Source organism: Falco biarmicus, chromosome 5, assembly GCF_023638135.1.
Source record: "Falco biarmicus isolate bFalBia1 chromosome 5, bFalBia1.pri, whole genome shotgun sequence".
Taxonomy (NCBI): domain Eukaryota; kingdom Metazoa; phylum Chordata; class Aves; order Falconiformes; family Falconidae; genus Falco; species Falco biarmicus.
Genome location: NC_079292.1, coordinates 26,305,284 through 26,324,335, shown reverse-complemented (window position 1 = coordinate 26,324,335; position 19,052 = coordinate 26,305,284). Strand labels below are relative to the sequence as shown.

Below are 19,052 nucleotides of genomic sequence, written 5' to 3'. Positions count from 1 at the left end.
AGGGGAAAACACCAGTTATGTAGGCACCCTGAACAATCCACACTGACACTACAGAAAGAACAAAGTAGTATTTCATTGCTTCATGGTGCTCATAAAATAATTTACATCAAATTTTCCACTGCCGTTTTCCTGCTTAAGTCAACGCCCTTCACATTCTCAGCCAAAGTCTTTTATTATATCCACTTGCATATAACTTATTTGTGTAATACATTACTTTCCCATTATAAGCAGAAAAGGTCACATGCTTGTCATTAAATGCATTAATCTAAATTTATTTGATGTTCAGTATTTCCCCCAAATTAAAACAAACTTTAAAGTCAGCATGACCAAAGAAATCCTACTCACTCTGTATCTATCTATTTAGCAAAAGATCTGTTGTAAGGAGAATAAAAAAGAAATGGCTACCCTTGCTTAAGTGTTATGCAAAATTGGTCATAAAAAAAAAAATAAAAACATCACTGTCAGTTACTTTAAGCCCTGCTTCTTCATAAAACAAGAACTGTAGAATCCTTCTCAATCATCAAAGATCATAAACTTAGCACCTCGCTCTTTCTAGCTACTTGTAATTAAAATTCATCTCTATATGGGTTCACAGGAGCGAATACATACAAATGTCTCTATCCCTGACACAAGCGCTGTGGTTAGAAGTGAGCTATGTTCATTTTTACAGTCAATAGTATGAGTTCAATCTTTGATGACTGGTGCATGATAGAGATACACAGAGGAAAGCCAGCAGCCAAGGTCAGTATTATTATAACAGCATAATAAACCACCATCACGGATCAGCTGCTATATAAACTAAATGAAAACTTACAGCTTGTGCCAGCTAGGACATAGCAAGAGGACAGCAGAGAAGAATACAGTGATGCCATGTGTCATGACAAGGTAACTAAATAAAAACAAACAAACCTTAACAGAAAGCCTTTTCTTGATTTTCAAAGTTTTCATGTAAGGCCAAAGGCCAAAAGGAAACCTAACCTTTCCTTTAAAAACACGTAATTTCAGAAACCTCAGTTTACATATAACAAACAGCCTACCCACACTTTCTGCAAAAACCCCTTCCATTTTTATTTTCCCCTAGTTATTCTCTGCTCAATTATGATCATACAATTCTTCAGATACACAAACCTATGCCCTTACACTGAAGGTACTCACTGTCTGCCTTGCTACAACCTGGCAAAGGAAGATACTCATGCTGAGCCCTCTCCTCAATTACTTGTCCCCAAAGGGGAGATTCCACATGTTGTAACAGCTTACAGGATTACACACCTGGCACACTATACTCTCTGATGGAGAACACCTACGCAAATGGTTGCAAAACAGTGCAGCAGGTTACATGGTGGGGTAGGGCCTCAGTGTGAGGCTCCAATGCATAGCTCTTGGAATTACAAGTTTTGTGGTTTGTTCTCCTTCACTATGGGGCCCCATTATCCAGAAATCAGGCTAAAACCTGGAGTGTGGCTGTGGAGATTTGCATTCCCCAGCAGCACACCATCAGAAGAGCAGATGAGGGGACAGAGGAATGAGTTGCATGGATGCTGTAAACTGATGATTTAACAGCTCTGCAATATACCGTCTGGCGCACCAGCCTCTTCAAAATTGTTCTTTGTGGACAGCAATTCACTTTTTGAACTTGCTTCAGTCTGGCAAAAGGCATTTGTACCAATTAATTGCATTTGCATCCTCAACCATAGTGTCAGGCAAAGCTGAGGATTTCACCTTCTAAATAAAAGTGAATTTTGCCCTTAATAAATATTCCTGATACTGGAACTATATATTACAATGCTTTCAATCTTACTAATTTTGAGTGTCAAAATAGCAAGAAGTCTGAATTAAGAAACAACATTCAAAGTACATACTAAAAACTAATCATCTAAATCATACAGAACTAGGCTTTATAAGCTGCTAATCCACTTATAACCTCCAGGTGATCACAGTCATTAATGGGACAGCATAAGAAAATGGCTCCTCAACAGCTCTAAATTCTTTAATTTCTGTCCTTGTATGCAATAAATGCTTTAGAAAAATTATTTCTTTTCTTCCGTGCTTAAATTATGCAAAATATATATACACATACATAATAAAAACTGAAGACAAGGCCCTCTAGCAGCTGCAATGCTTCCTTCATTTGTACAAAGACATTAAAAGTATGAACTGATTTCCTTTCTTCCAGCTATTACTCTAAGAGCATACAGAGCAATATGAGATCCTTTGAAATATACTTGGTTGTACAATAAAGGTGAGTTTTGTGTGAGTTTGTGTTTTTTTTTTTTTAATTTCACACACTTAAGGTTTCTTAATTACCATTAAGCTCTAATAAAACCCAAGTGAGAATACTGCAGGCATTTTTATTGAATTCTATCTGGGATGCTTTGAAGATTACTTTCTGTCATCTTTCCTTCACATGTCAGGGTAAAAAAATACACTACAACTAGGCGTATGTGGGCTGCACTGTCTAGGTGACGTATGCTATAACATGAATTACAGAAGTAAAATGAGTATCAGGGAAGTTTTACCATGTCTGTTGTGAAACACTTAAAGCTTGATATTAATTCATGTACTGAGTAACAAGCAAAGCACTCCCAGACAATAGATCATTTAGAAGAAAAGCTCTGCATTCTAACAGCATGATATCATGTTTATAGGCTGGTAATACTGAAGCATAATGCTTTCAGGGAAAACAAAAATATGGAACAATGAGTACGTATCGAAAGAGAGTCAGTGGGGAAAAGAAGAAATATCACTTTAAATCTTAGCCACAGGGCTGCCACAGAACTTTGCCTAACTCCACCTCAGACAGAAACAACTGACACAGCTTGCTTAATTAACCACATCTGCATGTGAAACTTCAAGAAAGGCCACACTGCTAGAGGTGCTCAATGCAGTAATCGAAGCTAAGCAGCACAGGCCTTGTTCTGGTTCAGAAATGCTTGAGGTCTCATCACCTCCTGCCACAAAAAGCGCTGGAGGAAAGGACTTGTGTTACACTGTCTATGATGCTGCAGCACAAAGACATCCTGCAAACTGGTCACCTAAAGGAAAACAGATCTCTTTTAAACTGGAAACCATATTTGATTTTAATTAAAGTATACAGATCATACATAGGCACACACAGAGCCATCACTTCCAGTGGAGGAACTACCAAGGACTTTAAAAACAATAAAAACTCTGAAGTTCAAAAAAAATCCAGAAAATGAAACAAGTAGAGGATAACTTTATCTATCACCGTGCACGTTAATACAACAAGACACTCCTCAAATGCACAAACTAGCATGCAAACTATGTCTATGAATGCTTTAAGCAGTCCACGATCCATAATAATAGCAAGAAAACCATGATGCTGCATGCTGGCAAGAAAGAAAGAAGGTAATAAAAACAAAAAGCTGAGGAAAAAAACCCACAATACGAAAGCAAACAAAAGAAATAAAACCACAGCAAGCATCTCTGCCGTTAAGAGGTACACAAACAGCCTGCCAGAGAAGCACACAAAAGCACCAATTTTTCTTACAGGCCACGTATCTTTTACCTACCAATTTTCCACTCCAAATCTGCCTAAAGCCTCACGTGCAGGTCTCAGCCATCATCTCTTACTACGTTCAGCTAAACTCACTGTTCAAAGTCCTCAGAGGTGACATGAAGAAATTGTATTTGCATTTTTTCAAGGACATTCAACTGAATATCAGTTTGTGCTGTTGATCCAAAGTCTGAGTTAATTCACTTTCTAGACATACCTGCCTGGCTGAGGAACGGAGAAACTTTTGAATTCTGCAAGATTTATTTCTGGGACAAGTGCTTTTTCTATACAATCTATGATGTTTACACACAAAGTTTAAAAGCATTTTAAAACTAGAAATTAAGACAAAGCTGCCCAGTTCAGCTGTGATCGTTTGGGCAGCAACCTCTACAATCATCGAATGCGTCTTCTGAAGCAAGCTAGGCAATTAGATTTTTCCCAGGTTGCCAGTATTCGCATGAGATGCAGAACTAACCCTCATCCTTCTCTCCCCCTCTTTGTTCACAGGAACAAGTTCCTACACAGAGTTTAGTTACTGTTTTTTCCCAAAGACAAGCATAATAGTTTATATCAGAATTTACAGAGCTGGGACTATAGGATTTTCCCTTTTTCCTTTAGAAGAAACTAGTGATTTAGTTGGCTTGTATGCAGTATAGCATAAAACAAGCAAACAACAAAGAAAATAGGGAAAAAATGGGCGAGGAGGGAGAGAAATGGAAGCAGAGGGAGACAATTTGAGCAAAACAAGAACAATCAGGTGCTTGTTTGCTGCTGGTAAACATATTACTTGACATGAAAAGGAGCAAAGCAAATATGAGCAGATCTGACTGTTCCCAAAAAGATAAGACATTCAAGTCATATTAAAGAAAGTTTTAGTCTACTGCTGCTTCCTTTTAAGCCTCTTCCTGCTCTAACAAGTCTTGGTCACCACCCAGTGGAAGTCGATCTCAACTACAAGACCTTTACAGAAAATTGCTTCAGGAGGCACTAACAGCCTCATGCACTGAATAGCAGACATATAATTGGAGTAAAGTGCTTTAAGTGCTCTCTCCAGTGAATAACAGGCTAGTCCTTAATTTCAGCGCCAGAATACATGCACTTTGACTGTTCTAACACAATTTTCGAGGACGGTAATGGTCATAAAAACAACTCTTAAAATGACATCTTGATATTTTGTATTTACCCTCCGTCACTGATGTCCCGCCTTACTTCTTCAGTTTACAAGTCCAAAAGAATTTTGAAGAAATGTAATTGCCTGCAGTAGAAGCTCAAGCTGCTGTCTGAAAGTCAGCCTCTGCTCCTCCTCCTTTTATGCCATCATCAGCTGAGGAGTTAGTGAAATGAAATCTGTCTGACAACTTGAAGGTAGAACAAAATACACTGGTTGTCCTTCTGATGCTGTGTCACTTTGTAGTAGTGACAGTAAGGAAAACTTACTTTATAAACATCTGCACTTAGATAAACAATAGAAATGTTAACAAATCTAGTCATCAACCAGAGGATACAGATGGCCAGCTGTATGTCTGTAAGCTACCTTTGCAAAAAAAAAAAGTTTCTAAAATTAAACACTCTGTTTTACATCCCTAATTCCACATTTTTTTCCAGAAAATAAACTTCCTTGAAAAGTCAGATTGAAATAAGAATATGAACATGAGCAACGTAACTATCTGGATCATATTTTTAAAAAGCATGCAAGTTTTAAACAGTAAAGGTTTTTAAATGATGCAAAGCCAATCTCTAAAACTGCTGAAAATAATATACTAATTATATTAGTATAGTTTGATATATTATTTTCCTTCATAATATTGTAAAATACTTGTATCACACAAGAAACAAGGCAGAAAAATAAGTTGATTAAAATATGAAGTGCATTGTATGAAATAGCTACTCATGTATTCTTCAAGCACAAGCGAAAAATCCAAAATTCCTCTGAAACAAAACACAACCAAAAGAGAGACAACATAAGAAACAGGAAAGTCAAGCTGACTTACATATTTCTATTGTTTTGGCTGTCAAAAGGTGCATTAACAGCAGAGAACAGACATTATTTAACAGATTATCAACCTAATATATTCTTCTCCAGCCACTGAGGAGTATTTAGACAGATATTTAAATAAAAGATACTGATAATAGATTTAATAAAATATACCTTGAAAGATAAATAGCAGATAAACACTTTAAAATTGATGACAAATGCAAGATTCAAACTTTGCTAGTTTTCCCTGAATACAGAAAAGGCTGGGACAACTAGAAGAACTGAGTCAGAGTTTAAAACTGCTGTTTCCACACACAAATATAGTTTAGATGATCACAAGACCAAGGGCAGATTCCAAATTTGCCAATACTGCTTTAGAATTAAGACACAAGACCTCTATCTCTGATTTAATACCTTCTCAGCTGCTGTAAATTCAATTAGACTTACAGTGATAAAAATCCAACCCAGCACGCCTCTGCCCTCCCTTTTCAGGACATCAAAGTGCAGGTGATAAACCATCTCAAGAACAGACCTGAGAGCCTTCAGCCTTGAAGGTGGGCCTGTCTTGTTTATGAGACACTAATCATTTTCAGTCACTTATTTTTAAGTAGAATATGAAACTTTCACTGGTAAGCACTTTAATAAAGTCAGACATTATAAAACCGTATGTATTAATATACAAATATTGTTTATTATTAAACACAGCATTATTTATGTAGTCCTACAGCAGTAACTTACAGCAAAGCTGGAAATTCTATCCGTATCTTGTGACCATTTAAAGAATTTTGCTGCTGTTTTAAATAACAGCCAAGGAAAGAATCTGCATCAAGAAAATTTGGAAATCAATGGCGTATACTGAGAAATATTCCTTTCACTATGCTCTAGACATCATCCTTGAATTAAGGATGAGACTGGCTGCTCTGCATCAGCTCTGTCTCCTTGAGACGAATGTAAGAGGGACATGCACCTGTTGGAGGATGCCCAGAGGAGGGCCACAAAGATGGTCAGAGGGCTGGAGCACCTCTGTGAATACAGGCTGGGGCTGCTCAGCCTGGAGAAGAGAAGGCTATGGGGAGACCTTAAGAGCACATTCCAGTACCTAAAAGGGCCAACAAAGCTGGAGAGGGACATCTTAGCAAGGCCTGTGGTGACCGGACTAGGGGGAATGGCTTTAAACTGAAAGAGGGCAGAATGAGATTAAGATAAAAGGAAGAAATTCTTCACTGTGAGGGTGGCGAGGCACTGGCACAGGCTGCCCAGAGCAGCTGTGGATGCCCCATCCCTGGAAGTGCTTGAGGCCAGGTTGGACAGGGCTGGGAGCATCTGGTCTAGTGGAAGACGTCCCTGCCTATGGCAGGGGGGGTTGGAACTAGATGGTCCTTAAGGCCCCTTCCAACCTAAACCAGTCTGTGACATACAGGAGTCATACAGATTTAGATGAGCGTGCTGTTCAGGAACCAGCTGTGGTATGGACACTCTTCATAACGTTCAGGCAACCCAGAAAATACCAACTACCTTTCCTACTAAACTCGCTTGAGGATATATGTCAGAGGACAAATACCTTAAAGGACAGTTTCTACCATACAGCCTGCCTCTCTGAGGTTTTGATAACCAAGTGACTTGCCAATAAGAAGAGTGCTTATCCATACCATTTACTGTTCCCGTAGAATCCCTGGAACAAGGGATGCCTACCGTGGGTTTTGAGAACAGCACTTCAGTTGCAAGCCATCCTCTGAAGGTTATAGTTGCTAAGCACAGGCTATCCAATGCTGGCCAGCAGTTAGACTAGAAATTGCCACAAAGAGGAATGAAAACCCATGGTCTGCTTTATGCAAAATAGCCCTAGTCTTGGCAAAAGCATTTCAGTGACATCCAAAATTAGCACGATCCGCTCAATGCCCATGTTCTGGCTGAGCACTGTAAGGGCTTTAGCACTGAGAAAGTGTTAAAAAAGTCCCTTCCTCCCTCTGTGCTCTGAAGGGAACAAGCAGCATCCTTCATTTCATGGGAAAAGCCATGGAAGAAGCAAGCCAGAGAAAGCTACATCAGGCATAAGCAGACATACACTTTCAAGTAACACAGAAGTTATTACCTCCTTTAATATCATACTGCAGCTTACCCTACTAGGGCAGGAAAATCTATATAGCCTAACAAAGGATGCCAGATGGAAAATTCCACTGAGCTTAATTAGCTCACTGCTATTCCTGGATGATAGATACTGATGCGACTGTAAGATGAAGATTTTTTTCTTTTTTTCTAATGTGTGTTTTTACTTTAGTTTTTACAGGTGTAATTGTTGTTCACTAAAAAAAAGTACAAGATAGGAAGTAGTGCTTTGATTTCAAGTGAGAAAACTAAAACACTCTCTTCTCACGCTACAGTGGATACTTACATAAACAGTCACTTTTTTGTGTATTGTTGCACGACATATAATGGTTTCATAAGTTTTACATGAAATTAGAAGAAAAATGGTAGCAAGAGGCTGAAGGTAGTAAAGATCAGACAGACACGTGTATTAGGTTTGTGTGACAAGGTTTTTGGTAGTGGTGGGCTACAGGGCTGGTTTCTGTGAGAAACTACTAGAAGCTTCCCCTGTGTCTGATAGAGCCAGGGCCAGCTGGCTCCAAGATGGATCTGCCACTGGCCAAGACGGAGGCCATCAGTGACAGTGGTAGCACCTCTGGGACAGCTTATTTAAGAAGGGGGAAACAGTACCTGTGCAACAGCAATTGCAGCCAGAGAGAAGAGTGAGACTGTGTGAGAGCAGCAGCCCTGCAGCCCCCCGGGTCAGCGCAGAAGGGGCAGGGGCGGCTCCAGGCACCAGGAGCACAGATTCCCCGGCAGCCCACAGTGAAGCCCCCGGCCAGGCAGGCTGTGCCCCCAGCCCAGGGAGCCCACCGGGGAGCAGATCCCCACCTGCAGCCCATGGGGGACCCCAAGCCCGGACAGGGGGTGCCCAAAAGAGCTGTGACCCACAGGCAGCAGTGCTGGGGCAGATCCGGGCAGGGCCTGTTGCCCCGTGGGGAGAAGAGCCCGTGCTGGGGACCCTGCGGGGGACCCGTGCTGGAGCAGTTCATGAAGAGCTGCAGCCCATGGGAAAAACCCACGTTAGAGGAGTTTGTGGAGGACTGCCTTCCACAGGAGGGACCACATGCTGGAGCAGAGGAAGAGTGTGAGGAGGAAGGAGCAGCAGAAGCAATGTGTGATGAACTGACCACAACCCCCATTCCCTGTCCCACTCTGCTGCTTGTCAGGGAGGAGTCAGAGAAGTTGTGAGTGAAATTCAGTCTGGGAAGAAGGGAGGGGTGGGAAGAAGGTATTTTAGGATTTGATTTTATTCCTTATTACCCTACTCTGATGTGATTGGTATTAAATTAATTTTTCCAAGTCAAGTCTGTTTTGCTCATGACAGTAACTGATGAGTGATCTCCCCATCCTTATCTCAAGCCAGGAGCCTTTCATTACATTTTCTCTCCCCTGACTGTTTGAGGAGGGGAGTGATAGAACAGCTTGGTGGGCACCTGGCATTCAGCCAGGGTCAACCCTCCACAACACGTGAGCAAAGCTGAATGTCTAGAGAATGCTGAGAATCTGCAGAAAAACATTATTGCCTGAAGACAGTGATTAGTAAAACCAAAATGAATATCAGAGTGGGAAAAGAAACAAACAAAAAAATATCAAAGGCTTGTGAAATTCATATGAAGAACAAATGAGGCTGCCTCACTCAACTAGAAATAACAGCAAATAAATCAGCTAGATTTCCAAGGATTAGGTTGAAGGTATTTTATATTTATTTTGTGAAATGTTAAGTAAAGTTCCTATTTACCCCTGGCAAAAATATACCACACATAGAGGCTTTCCCAGGATACTTTGAAATAAGAAAGAAAAAAGCTCAGTTCCTCATCCAGCACCAAGATACACACTTCACTTTGGCTTTGCTTTTCCTGTTTCAATATTAAATCTCCCTTACTCGTGTTGGAAAAGAAAAAAAAAGACAAGAAAAAAAAAGGCATTTTATTGTGGTTTATGTTGCTTTAGCTATCCAAAAGAAAGAACCAATATGGCTCAAAACAATTACCATCCTGTCAGCTAGTCACATCTGAAGGTACTCTGAAGTGTACAAAGTATGAAACCCAACAATTTGCTTGCCAAACTGTCTCGGCAAGAAGATACGTTCCTTACCCTTTGCTGTTGGTCTCCAAAAGAAGACTCCTTATGCCTCCCACTTTCTGTTACTGCATTGCAAGGTGGATAGCTCTTATGTCACCTAAAGCATCCTTTAATTTTCTGTGAAAATCTGGTATTCTCAAACAAAATTTCACTCGAAGGCATTCTACATTCTCCCAAAAGAGAGGCCTTAAAATGGAGTTTCTGCCTTCTCCCCACTGCCCGCCCCCCCCCCCCCCAAGAAAATCTCCAAAATCTCCAGTAAATTCTGTATTTTCTGTAGAAACTCTCAACATGAGTTACACGCATGTGATTTTCTAGCCTGGATGACACATTAACTCCATCATGTAGCAAATATCTTCCCCAACTCTTCAGCTACTACAGTTTCAAGTGGAAACTAGAATCTATTGATTAAATTTACTTTACCGCATCCATGAAAAAATCTATCCATCTACTAAGTTTTTTGGGATCATCCCCTCACTGTTCAAACATAACCATGGAGATCTTCATGTCTAAAACTTAACAGAAAACATTCCCATGATCTATCTTCCTTTAACACAATGGATTGGAATTGATGCTAAAAGATGAAGTTACTCGCTGACTTATTTGCTCACATCTAGTCACCATGACCAAGCATCAGCTGCGACAAGATGTCTGACAAAGCACAAAGCTGAAGAGTAGTGCTGAAAAGAGCACCTTGCTCTGAAGAGTAAGTGTTAAGACTAAAACCTAGCTTGTGCAAAAAGGATGGAGAGAAAGTAGGATGGAAAGGCTGTGATTAGAACGGGGAAGCAGCAGTGCATGCAGTAACATGGAGAACTGCAGACGCATAGAACACAGTCTGCAGGTGAAAAGGACTAAGACGACAGCAGATGAAAAGACAACAGCAGGAACTAGACTTTGACCTGCTGTGGGTTGGAGAAACTGTGCTGGAGATGTTACAGGAAGTCAGAAAGAGGACTAAACACAGGAATAAGGAGCAAGAGAAATGGGAAACTCACAAGAAGCCAGGATGATGGGAAACAGATTTACAAGAAGAGTTTGTACTCCAGAGGGACAGATATGCTGAAGAACCTCATGAAAGTGTTATCAATTTGCAACGAGTAGTTGTGAAAGCTGTTTCAATAGCTGCATGCAGTAAGTAAGGTCTACAGACACACAAAAATGAAGTTCATTAACAAAAGAGCTTCAGGAAAAAATTATCACAACAATGCTACATAGGCAGCCTTTACTCTGACACTTTTCAACTTCTGAAAGCCAACCATAGCAACTTTATTAAGTTATTTTAAGGTCGTTCCTGCCATATTTTTAAGATTTTTTAAAAAACATATATTCTTCCTCATATACTATTTTACAATTAGCAAGAACAAAGAACTCTGGATGATTACAAGAAAAATTGTAATTAAAGATTGTGAAGGCAGGGATAGAAAAGATAACGGAATCTTAGTAGAGGAAGGTGTCCTATACGTATTTCATAAGTAGTGCCCCACAAAACAACCATCTCCACTCTGCAACTGAAGAGCAAAACCACAAAAGCTTAGAAGAAACAAATAAAATAATTCAGTCAAGCACCCAGAGAGCCTATCACCTGCAAACAATTAAAAAATCTGGATTTGGCTAAAGTAAGAAAAAAATTGACCTGAAGCTTGTTCCACAGCTAATCAAGCTACAAAACTGTCTGGATTCTCAAAGAACGCTGTTGTTGCAAATAATTTGAAACCTTGGTATTTAACTTTCTACCTTAAAAAATTTTACAGATCCAAGTTAATAAAATTATCAGAACATGGGATGTTTTAAAGTGTGTTGCCATTAGCTTACAGCCACTAAACAGAACACCAAAAAAAAAAAGCAAACTCATGAAATTAAGGGTGTTGGTTTTATACTGTAAAGTATCTTTGGGGAACAAAACCCCAAAACCTATGCAGTGATGAAGAGATAAATATTTGCGCAATTTTTAACAGCATGAATTAACACTTTAAAAATGGACAAAGTGTGAATAGCTCTATCTAAATCTGCATATATACACGTTTCTTACCAGCTACTGGTACATCCAGTTTTGCTCGTTTCAATTCTGATATAGAATTTTGGAGCTGGTCTATTACAAAGTCATCTTCATAGAAGAAATCCTTGGCTAAAGACTCCTGCAGAAATTCTACAAGCCCTTCCATTTGTAATTTCATCAGGTGCTCTATGTAGGAAGGAAACATTATACATTAAAATGTATTGATTATGAACATTGGAAAATATACTTAAGACATTTAAGATGCTTTTGTTTCCAAAGTGGAATGAAAAACAATTAATTAAGCAGATAACAATTCTACACCACAAATCTATAAAATCTATTAAAAGTTCACTTGCAAATCAGCATGGAAATGCTTCCTACTTAACATTCTCTACTTAGGACAATGTTTTCCAAGAAGGTGCATCTTCAGAAAGCTAACTACAAGTCACTCTCCTTCAACCTTCTTATGTCGAACAGCTTCAGGTCTTTTATTTTTCAGCCTGCATCTTCAACTTGCAAACCACTGCTGTAGGTATGTACATCATCCCTCTTACTAGGAGCTTTGAAAAGCACTAAAACATTTTTAAAATTTCTTATTTATGGTATTCTCATTCACAACTGAATTAACTTCCAATGAAATTATGATGGCAGTTCACACTTCAGAACCACTGCTTCAGGCTCTTTGCTACTTCAATCAAATTCAGGTCATATTTTGAAAGTAATTTTACAGTTATCAGATTATTTTTCTTTCCCTTTTTACACAGCCGTAAGGCCATGTTTCCCATACAAACCTATTTGGCTTGCCAGGCTGTAACTGCATACCTATGTAGCTTCTTTAAGCATATGTATGCCATCAAAAGTTTCAGAATGTACAATTTGTATACAGAAACCATAAAAAGTGTTCTTGCATTGTAATAAAAATGCTTCACAACGGCACTTTGACTGGATAGCTACACCCCCAATGTTATTAAGGGTAGGCAAGAGACTGGAAGACAAATCAGAATCTGTCTTCTGCCACCTTCTCTGCCAGTCCTCTCATCTCTTCTCTGTTGCCGTAAGGTACCTTGATGTTTTGACCAGGGAAGAAGTTGCCACATACTTGCTAAGCAAGCAAGCCCGCATTCGGACTTTTTTCTCAGGTCTTCCCATCAAAAAAGTGGTGAATAAAAAACGTTTTCAAGTGGATGTCTATTTGTAAATAAAGAAGAGAAACCAAAATACTAAGCCGAATGACTTGCTTCTAAATGTTCAAGTACAATAATCACAAAAATAACGTTTTTCATTTTTCAAAGCAGTTTATGAAGTACCTAATGAACACACCCCAGTGAGACAGTGAGGTAGGATCACCACAGTTCAAGGAGGGTAAAAGCAAGCAAACTAAGACATCAGTTCTACAGGCTCCATGCAGACCTCTGAATTTATATAGAAATAAAATGACCCCACTAAGAAAGCCGAACTCCCAGAGTAAGACTCTAATAAACTTGAGCTACAAGGTATCATCTTCAGAAATGCTCAAGTATATTTAGAAGCCAACATCTATCCTTAAAAGCTTTTGGGATCCTTTGGAACTTAAGGTGCTAAGTCACTTTGGGGAAACAGGCATAGATGCTTTGGACAATTCTGCTCAAATCTCAACTTTTACTTCACCCAAAGGCAAGAGATGGAAGACAAGGGCATCCAGGCAGACAACAGAAATTCTGAATCTTAATCCCGTTCTTGGACAAACAGCAATGTAAAGAGAAACATACATGGGTGGTGACTCATTGCCAAGTTGTTTGCTGATAAAGAGTTTCAGGTGGGGATTCTTTGTGTGCTGTTTTTGGTTAATTTAAATCCTGTAGGGGTTAAAAAGCCATTTCCAAACTGTGGAACTACAACATTTTCCCCCCATTGTTTAATCAGCAATAAAGCTCACTTCATGTCAATGCTTAAATAACTTTCTTACAGTAATAAATATTTTTCTTTGGAAATCACATGGTATTGGATCTGGCTGAGATGGAGTTAATTTTCCCCCCAGCAGCCCTCATAGTGCCTGCCGTGCTTGGTTTTGGTAGCTGGAGAGGTGCTGATAACACAGAGGTGCTTTGGCCTCTGGGCGCAGCACTCCACAGCACCAAGGCTGTCTCTCCAACATTCCCCCTGCACCTCACCCAGCAGGCTGGGGTGGGCAGGAGGCTGGCAGGGGACACAGCCAGGACAGCTGACCCAAACTGACCAAAGAGACATTCCATACCATATGACGGCTGCTCGGCAACAAAAACTAAGAGAAAGGAGGAGTGGGGGGCATTTGTTATTATGATGTTTATCTTCTGGAGTAACCAATATGTGTACTGAAACCCTGTTTCAAGTGGCTGGACATCACCTGCTGATGGGAAGTTGAGAATAAATCTTTTGTTTTCCTTTGCTTCCATACACAGCTTTTGCTTTATTAAACTGTGTTTATCTTGACCCATGAGGAGGTTTTTTCCATCTTACTTTTCTCCATGCCCTGTCCAGCTGAGGAGGGCTGTGATAGAGCAGCTTGGTGGGCACCTGTCATCCAACCAAGACCAACCCACCACACACCCACATTAATAAAGCAAAGATTTTGATCTTTTTGTGCATAGGAAGGAAAAACACCCATCAGAAATAGGATACAAAATTTTTTACACAAAGTCAAGCTACACAAAACAGGAACCAAAACAGCTAAATAACTGTTTAGCATTCAAATGTTTGAGAGATTTCTTACTTCTGTGCAGTTTCAGAATTGTGTAAGACATAGCAGTGAGAATCCGCTCTCCTTCAAGTATGTAGATATCCCATATCCTGAGGCTTAATGTAAAAGGAGTCTGCAATGATAGAATCAGACAACACTGAAAGAGGCTGTCCCAAGTCACAATTACAAACAGAAACAGAAAATGAAAAACATACTCACACGATCAAGAAAACACTGGAAAAACCACTTTGTTGTGTAAAAGCTAGTGGACATATCCTGGGAGTCCTGTAAAAAATGCAGAAGTTTAAAAATACAAAAATGAAGTAATGTTTTGGGTTGTCCGTGAAAAAACATTTTCACCTTGAGGCCAACATACCAAATATTCTCCATAAATAATTGATTTAACTACAGGAAACAATGTTACCTCAATCCAACGAATACAATTTGTGTCTTTTACAGTTTTTCTTCATCAACTTCATCACCTGAAGAATCTGCATTCGGAGATGCAGAGGTTATTATACCTCCATCTTATTTGTGGGTCAGAGGTAGCAGAAGATTAAATATTTTCCCAAGAAAATAAATCAATATTCTGGAGCAACCAAAGTTCAGGCACTGGGTCTATTTAGTCTTTTATTTTTCTATAGCAAGGCTGCCAATTCATGCCAAAGGTTGCAAAGATTTTGTGACAAGAATACCTACCTATAGAAACTAGCCTAAACCAATCAAATTCTTCAAACACAGGACCTCAAAACAGCACTTAACATTCATAAGGTATTACATTCCTTAATTAAGGGGCCCAATTTCCCCCAGAGCATAGATGGTCCAGCTGGTACGCCACGCCATTTGAAGATGGCTAAAGTTTCATTGCAGTTTCATGGAGCTCTTCAAAGTTCTTTGCAATTAGAGGAAAGCCAAAGCAAAAGCTGAAAAGTTAAGAAATTCTGAATTTTAACTTTGGGATAACACCATATGCTAAGCTTGCCACATTCAGCTTTTCAAAAATTTCAAATATACAAACCCTGAATAAGGAATGGACCAAATCCTTCTGGTTTGTCTGCAGGCTTTACCTTCATCTTTCAGCCAGATAAAATGGGCTTATCTTAGTGATACATTCACAATAAGAAATGAGGAAAAATAATTCTTAATTATTTTGAGAATATTTTAAAAAAGCAGACAGAAGAAAAAACACCTTGAGTTTTTTCTAACCTGTAAGAATGGCCATCAGCCTACTGAAACAAAGAAATAAAGGATGATGCCTTTCCCTGATAAAAAACCCCAAAACTTACTGCTATTGAATTTTATGCCACTAAACTAATTCACACAAAACCAGAACTAAGTTCCAATTTAAAACTGAAAAAAATATATACTGCATATACACAGAGAGAGTGAATGCACTTTTTTGGAACTTTCTTTTTCAAATGACCCAATGTAGGGGTGGGGGGGATGACAGATACACACCCCCCACCCCCCAGTTCTTGATTATTAAATGCAGTAATGATAGGTCTATAAGCACTATACAGAAGTTAATAATATGCCACGCTCAGGTTGTATCCCTTCAACCATGTATAATTATTTTTGGATTTTTAGAAAGTATAAGCGTCTTTTACCATTTACTGTTAAAAACAACCAAACTTCTTGGAATTGTTCTATATTTTGTTTCTGAAATGTGACAACCTCAAAGATGAGAATAAGACTATATTTCTAAACAAGAATCATCATCTTGCATGTACTGTAAAAACTTAATCCACAACTTTCATTTCAGAGTCAAGGTAGTTACAGAACTGGTCTTGATTTTTTATTATTATTTTTTTTAATATGACAAGATCATCTTGCATGACTAATTTTGATTTGGTCTTTTAAAAGAAGAGTGTATTTTTCTAACCGGATCTGCCTAATTCCATGTTATGAGCAGGCCTTACAGCACGTTGTTAAAAAAGAAGTCATTAAATTCTATTTTATAATACAACCGGCACACATTAGATACAATTCATCATTGCCAAGGTGTTAGTCTGCTAAAAGAAAAGACAACAGTCTTTTCTTTTTCCAAGAAGAAAAATATACTAAACAGAAAATAATACAGTCCTGGGAAGGTAAAGTTTGTAAGCAGCTATCACTCTTTGAAGATGTTGCTGCAACGGAGTATCTCTCACTCTACCTTTTAAGACTTGGAGATGGATTCTACCAGAACCAATGTGAATGTAAAAAAAAATTCTTGATGACTACTGGAAAAGCGTTTTTCTCCCGTTAGAAAAATAATTTGTTCCTTAGAATAAATACAGCCAATATTAGCAAAAAAACCCACAAACAAAACAAAAACCCAAATGCCCACACGTTATTTCCTATTTAAGAGCAACAGAGATAACACTCAAGATTTAGCTCTGTGAAAATACTACTGAGCACATGCAAATTTTAAAAGGACCATTAACTCCTGTTATAAAGGTTAGTTTTTAATCAGAGATTAAAACTGCTTCATTGCAGTCACCTCTGTCCAGAGATGAACCACAAAGCTCTACACAGAATAATTTCTTGATGAAAATGTTTTAACATCAGCTTGCTATACAGCAGTTTGCACTTGGTAGAAGGACCACATTACTTCCTTAGCTCAGAGGTCAAAAGTGAGACAGACACCCAATTTAATTACTTTGGATCCAATTTTATCATAACTGTTGAGGTGCACCATAATTTTGTCTATAATGAAAACAACATTATGCCTCAGAGTTTTGCATTTTCTTCTGAAGTTTGAGGTCCTCTTACCCTAATGGGTTAACCTGAACTGAAACAAGGTAGCAAGCTGTAAATTAGTATTGCTTTTATTGTGATATAAATACTTACCAAATGCTGCTTAAGTTTGGACAAAAATTTTTTCAGTATTTTGTCATGATGTTCTTGAAACCTCAAGAGTTTTGGAAAACCAGGAATAAAAAAACCTAAGAAAACAAGTCGACCATGTAACAGGTGTAAGTACTATAAAAATGACATTAAAAAAGGCATTCAGAGCTCTGAGAATACTACCCTTCTATAAGACCACTAGATCTGAACAGATATTCATAGCAATTTTACAACGTCCACATATGGATACGCACACACTCCTGCCTAAATGACTACAGCAACACATCAATACATTTCCTTAGTGACTATTATTTGATTAATAATGGTAGATGACAGCAGATCTATCAGTCCTACATTAGTCTACCCACTATGAGATCATGGGGAACCCAAATTTATAATTATTCCTTAAAAAACAAAACAAAACAAAAAACCACAACCTACACCAATAAAAACTTTTTTAAAAGCAAAAAGACATTAAGTCAGGATTATGCCCTGCAAATTCATCAGAGAAGGGCAAACAGCATAGGCAGCTCCTAGAACTGTCTGCACAGAAGAAAAGACCATAAAAAAAAAGACAAGAAGGATATTCTATTAAGACAAATATCATAAAAATAAAGTAAGGATTGTGAGCTCACACAATTGAAACTAAGGACATATAAAGAATCTTGAGTACTTTTAGTGATCATACACTGGAAAAGGCAGGCACTAAGATCCCCTTCCAACAGCGTTACCAACAGAGTTAAAAAAAGGCTCAGTGCAAACACATAATACCAGCCAAGAAATTTGAAATGTAAAGGAAAGCTAGCACAGCTACACAGCAGGAAAAGAAGCCATTCAAAGAAGTTCCTTCAAAAAGCTGAAGCTGTGTTCAGATCAGAAAAACAGAGATGATCAAACCTTGGCAGCATAAAAATGTGAAAAACCAAGCCTCCCCCCAAAAAACCCAACTTACAAAGATATAAAAAAAAATATTAACAGACCTATTTTCAAACACCTTGGAAGCAGAAAGCCTGACAGAGAATTTGTAGGTTCAACAGTTTGTGAAGATTTCTAGAAGTGCTCAGAGAAGGGGAAGTCAATACTAAAAACAAGTTAAATTTTTGCATAGAAGACAATGGGGAGGATCCCAAGTCAGAACCCTAAACAGCTCTGAAAGAAATCAAAGATGAACCAGCTGAAACATGGATTCTATGAAACCTCTTGCTTAAAATATCAAGAGTCTGTAAGCTGGCTGATGTGATGTCAGCTTTTCTTAAACCAGTTTTCAGTCCAATATCTGTCCAATGTTCAGGCTAATACTCTGAGAAGAAACCGACAGAAACCATAATATAGAAAGTCGGGGTAACTGGACGTCCAGATGGATGCAATGCAGAGAAGAATCAACATGATTTTTACAGAGAGAGGTCACATCTCCTAATCTACTGAATTTCCTTGAAGAAATCACAAACATGTAGGCAGTAAGAACAGTTAATATTGAATATCTGACTTTCCAAAGGTACTTAATAGGTTCTATCATTTAAGTAGCTTCATCTCTTCAGTCCATCTCCTAAAACAGCTAATACAACGAGTTAAAAGATAGCAAAATAATAATTAAAAAAAGACAAAAAGGCTTCAACCATGAAGCTGCATAGGAGTCTGTGCTGGGACCTAAGCTATTTGGCATGTGCTATGTGTCCACACTGTGAACAGTCAAGCCCTAGCCATCATAACAGAGTTTTGAAAAGTATGGAAAAGGCAAGAAGTCACAGAAATTATCAAAATATACAACCCACTTCTGTGTCAAGGACAGACAGAAACACTGCTTCTGATCAGTCTGCAGTAAAGAAACAGCTGAGGGGAAGGTACCACCAAGTGCCCGTGATGATCAGAT

At 38.7% G+C, this 19,052-nt stretch overlaps 1 protein-coding gene across 3 annotated transcripts in view; it reads right to left on the bottom strand.

The window, feature by feature from the left end:
• The window catches only part of USP6NL (USP6 N-terminal like), a 130,816-nt gene that overhangs the window by 4,472 nt on the left and 107,292 nt on the right, over positions 1–19,052 (bottom strand). For all 3 annotated transcript variants that reach the window (XM_056340281.1, XM_056340283.1, XM_056340282.1), the window contains 4 exons: positions 17,186–17,280; positions 14,573–14,638; positions 14,387–14,486; positions 11,692–11,844 (listed from right to left, as the gene is read on the bottom strand). In XM_056340281.1, the coding sequence (XP_056196256.1) occupies positions 11,692–11,844; positions 14,387–14,486; positions 14,573–14,638; positions 17,186–17,280 (414 nt within the window). The remainder of the gene's footprint in view (positions 1–11,691; positions 11,845–14,386; positions 14,487–14,572; positions 14,639–17,185; positions 17,281–19,052) is intronic.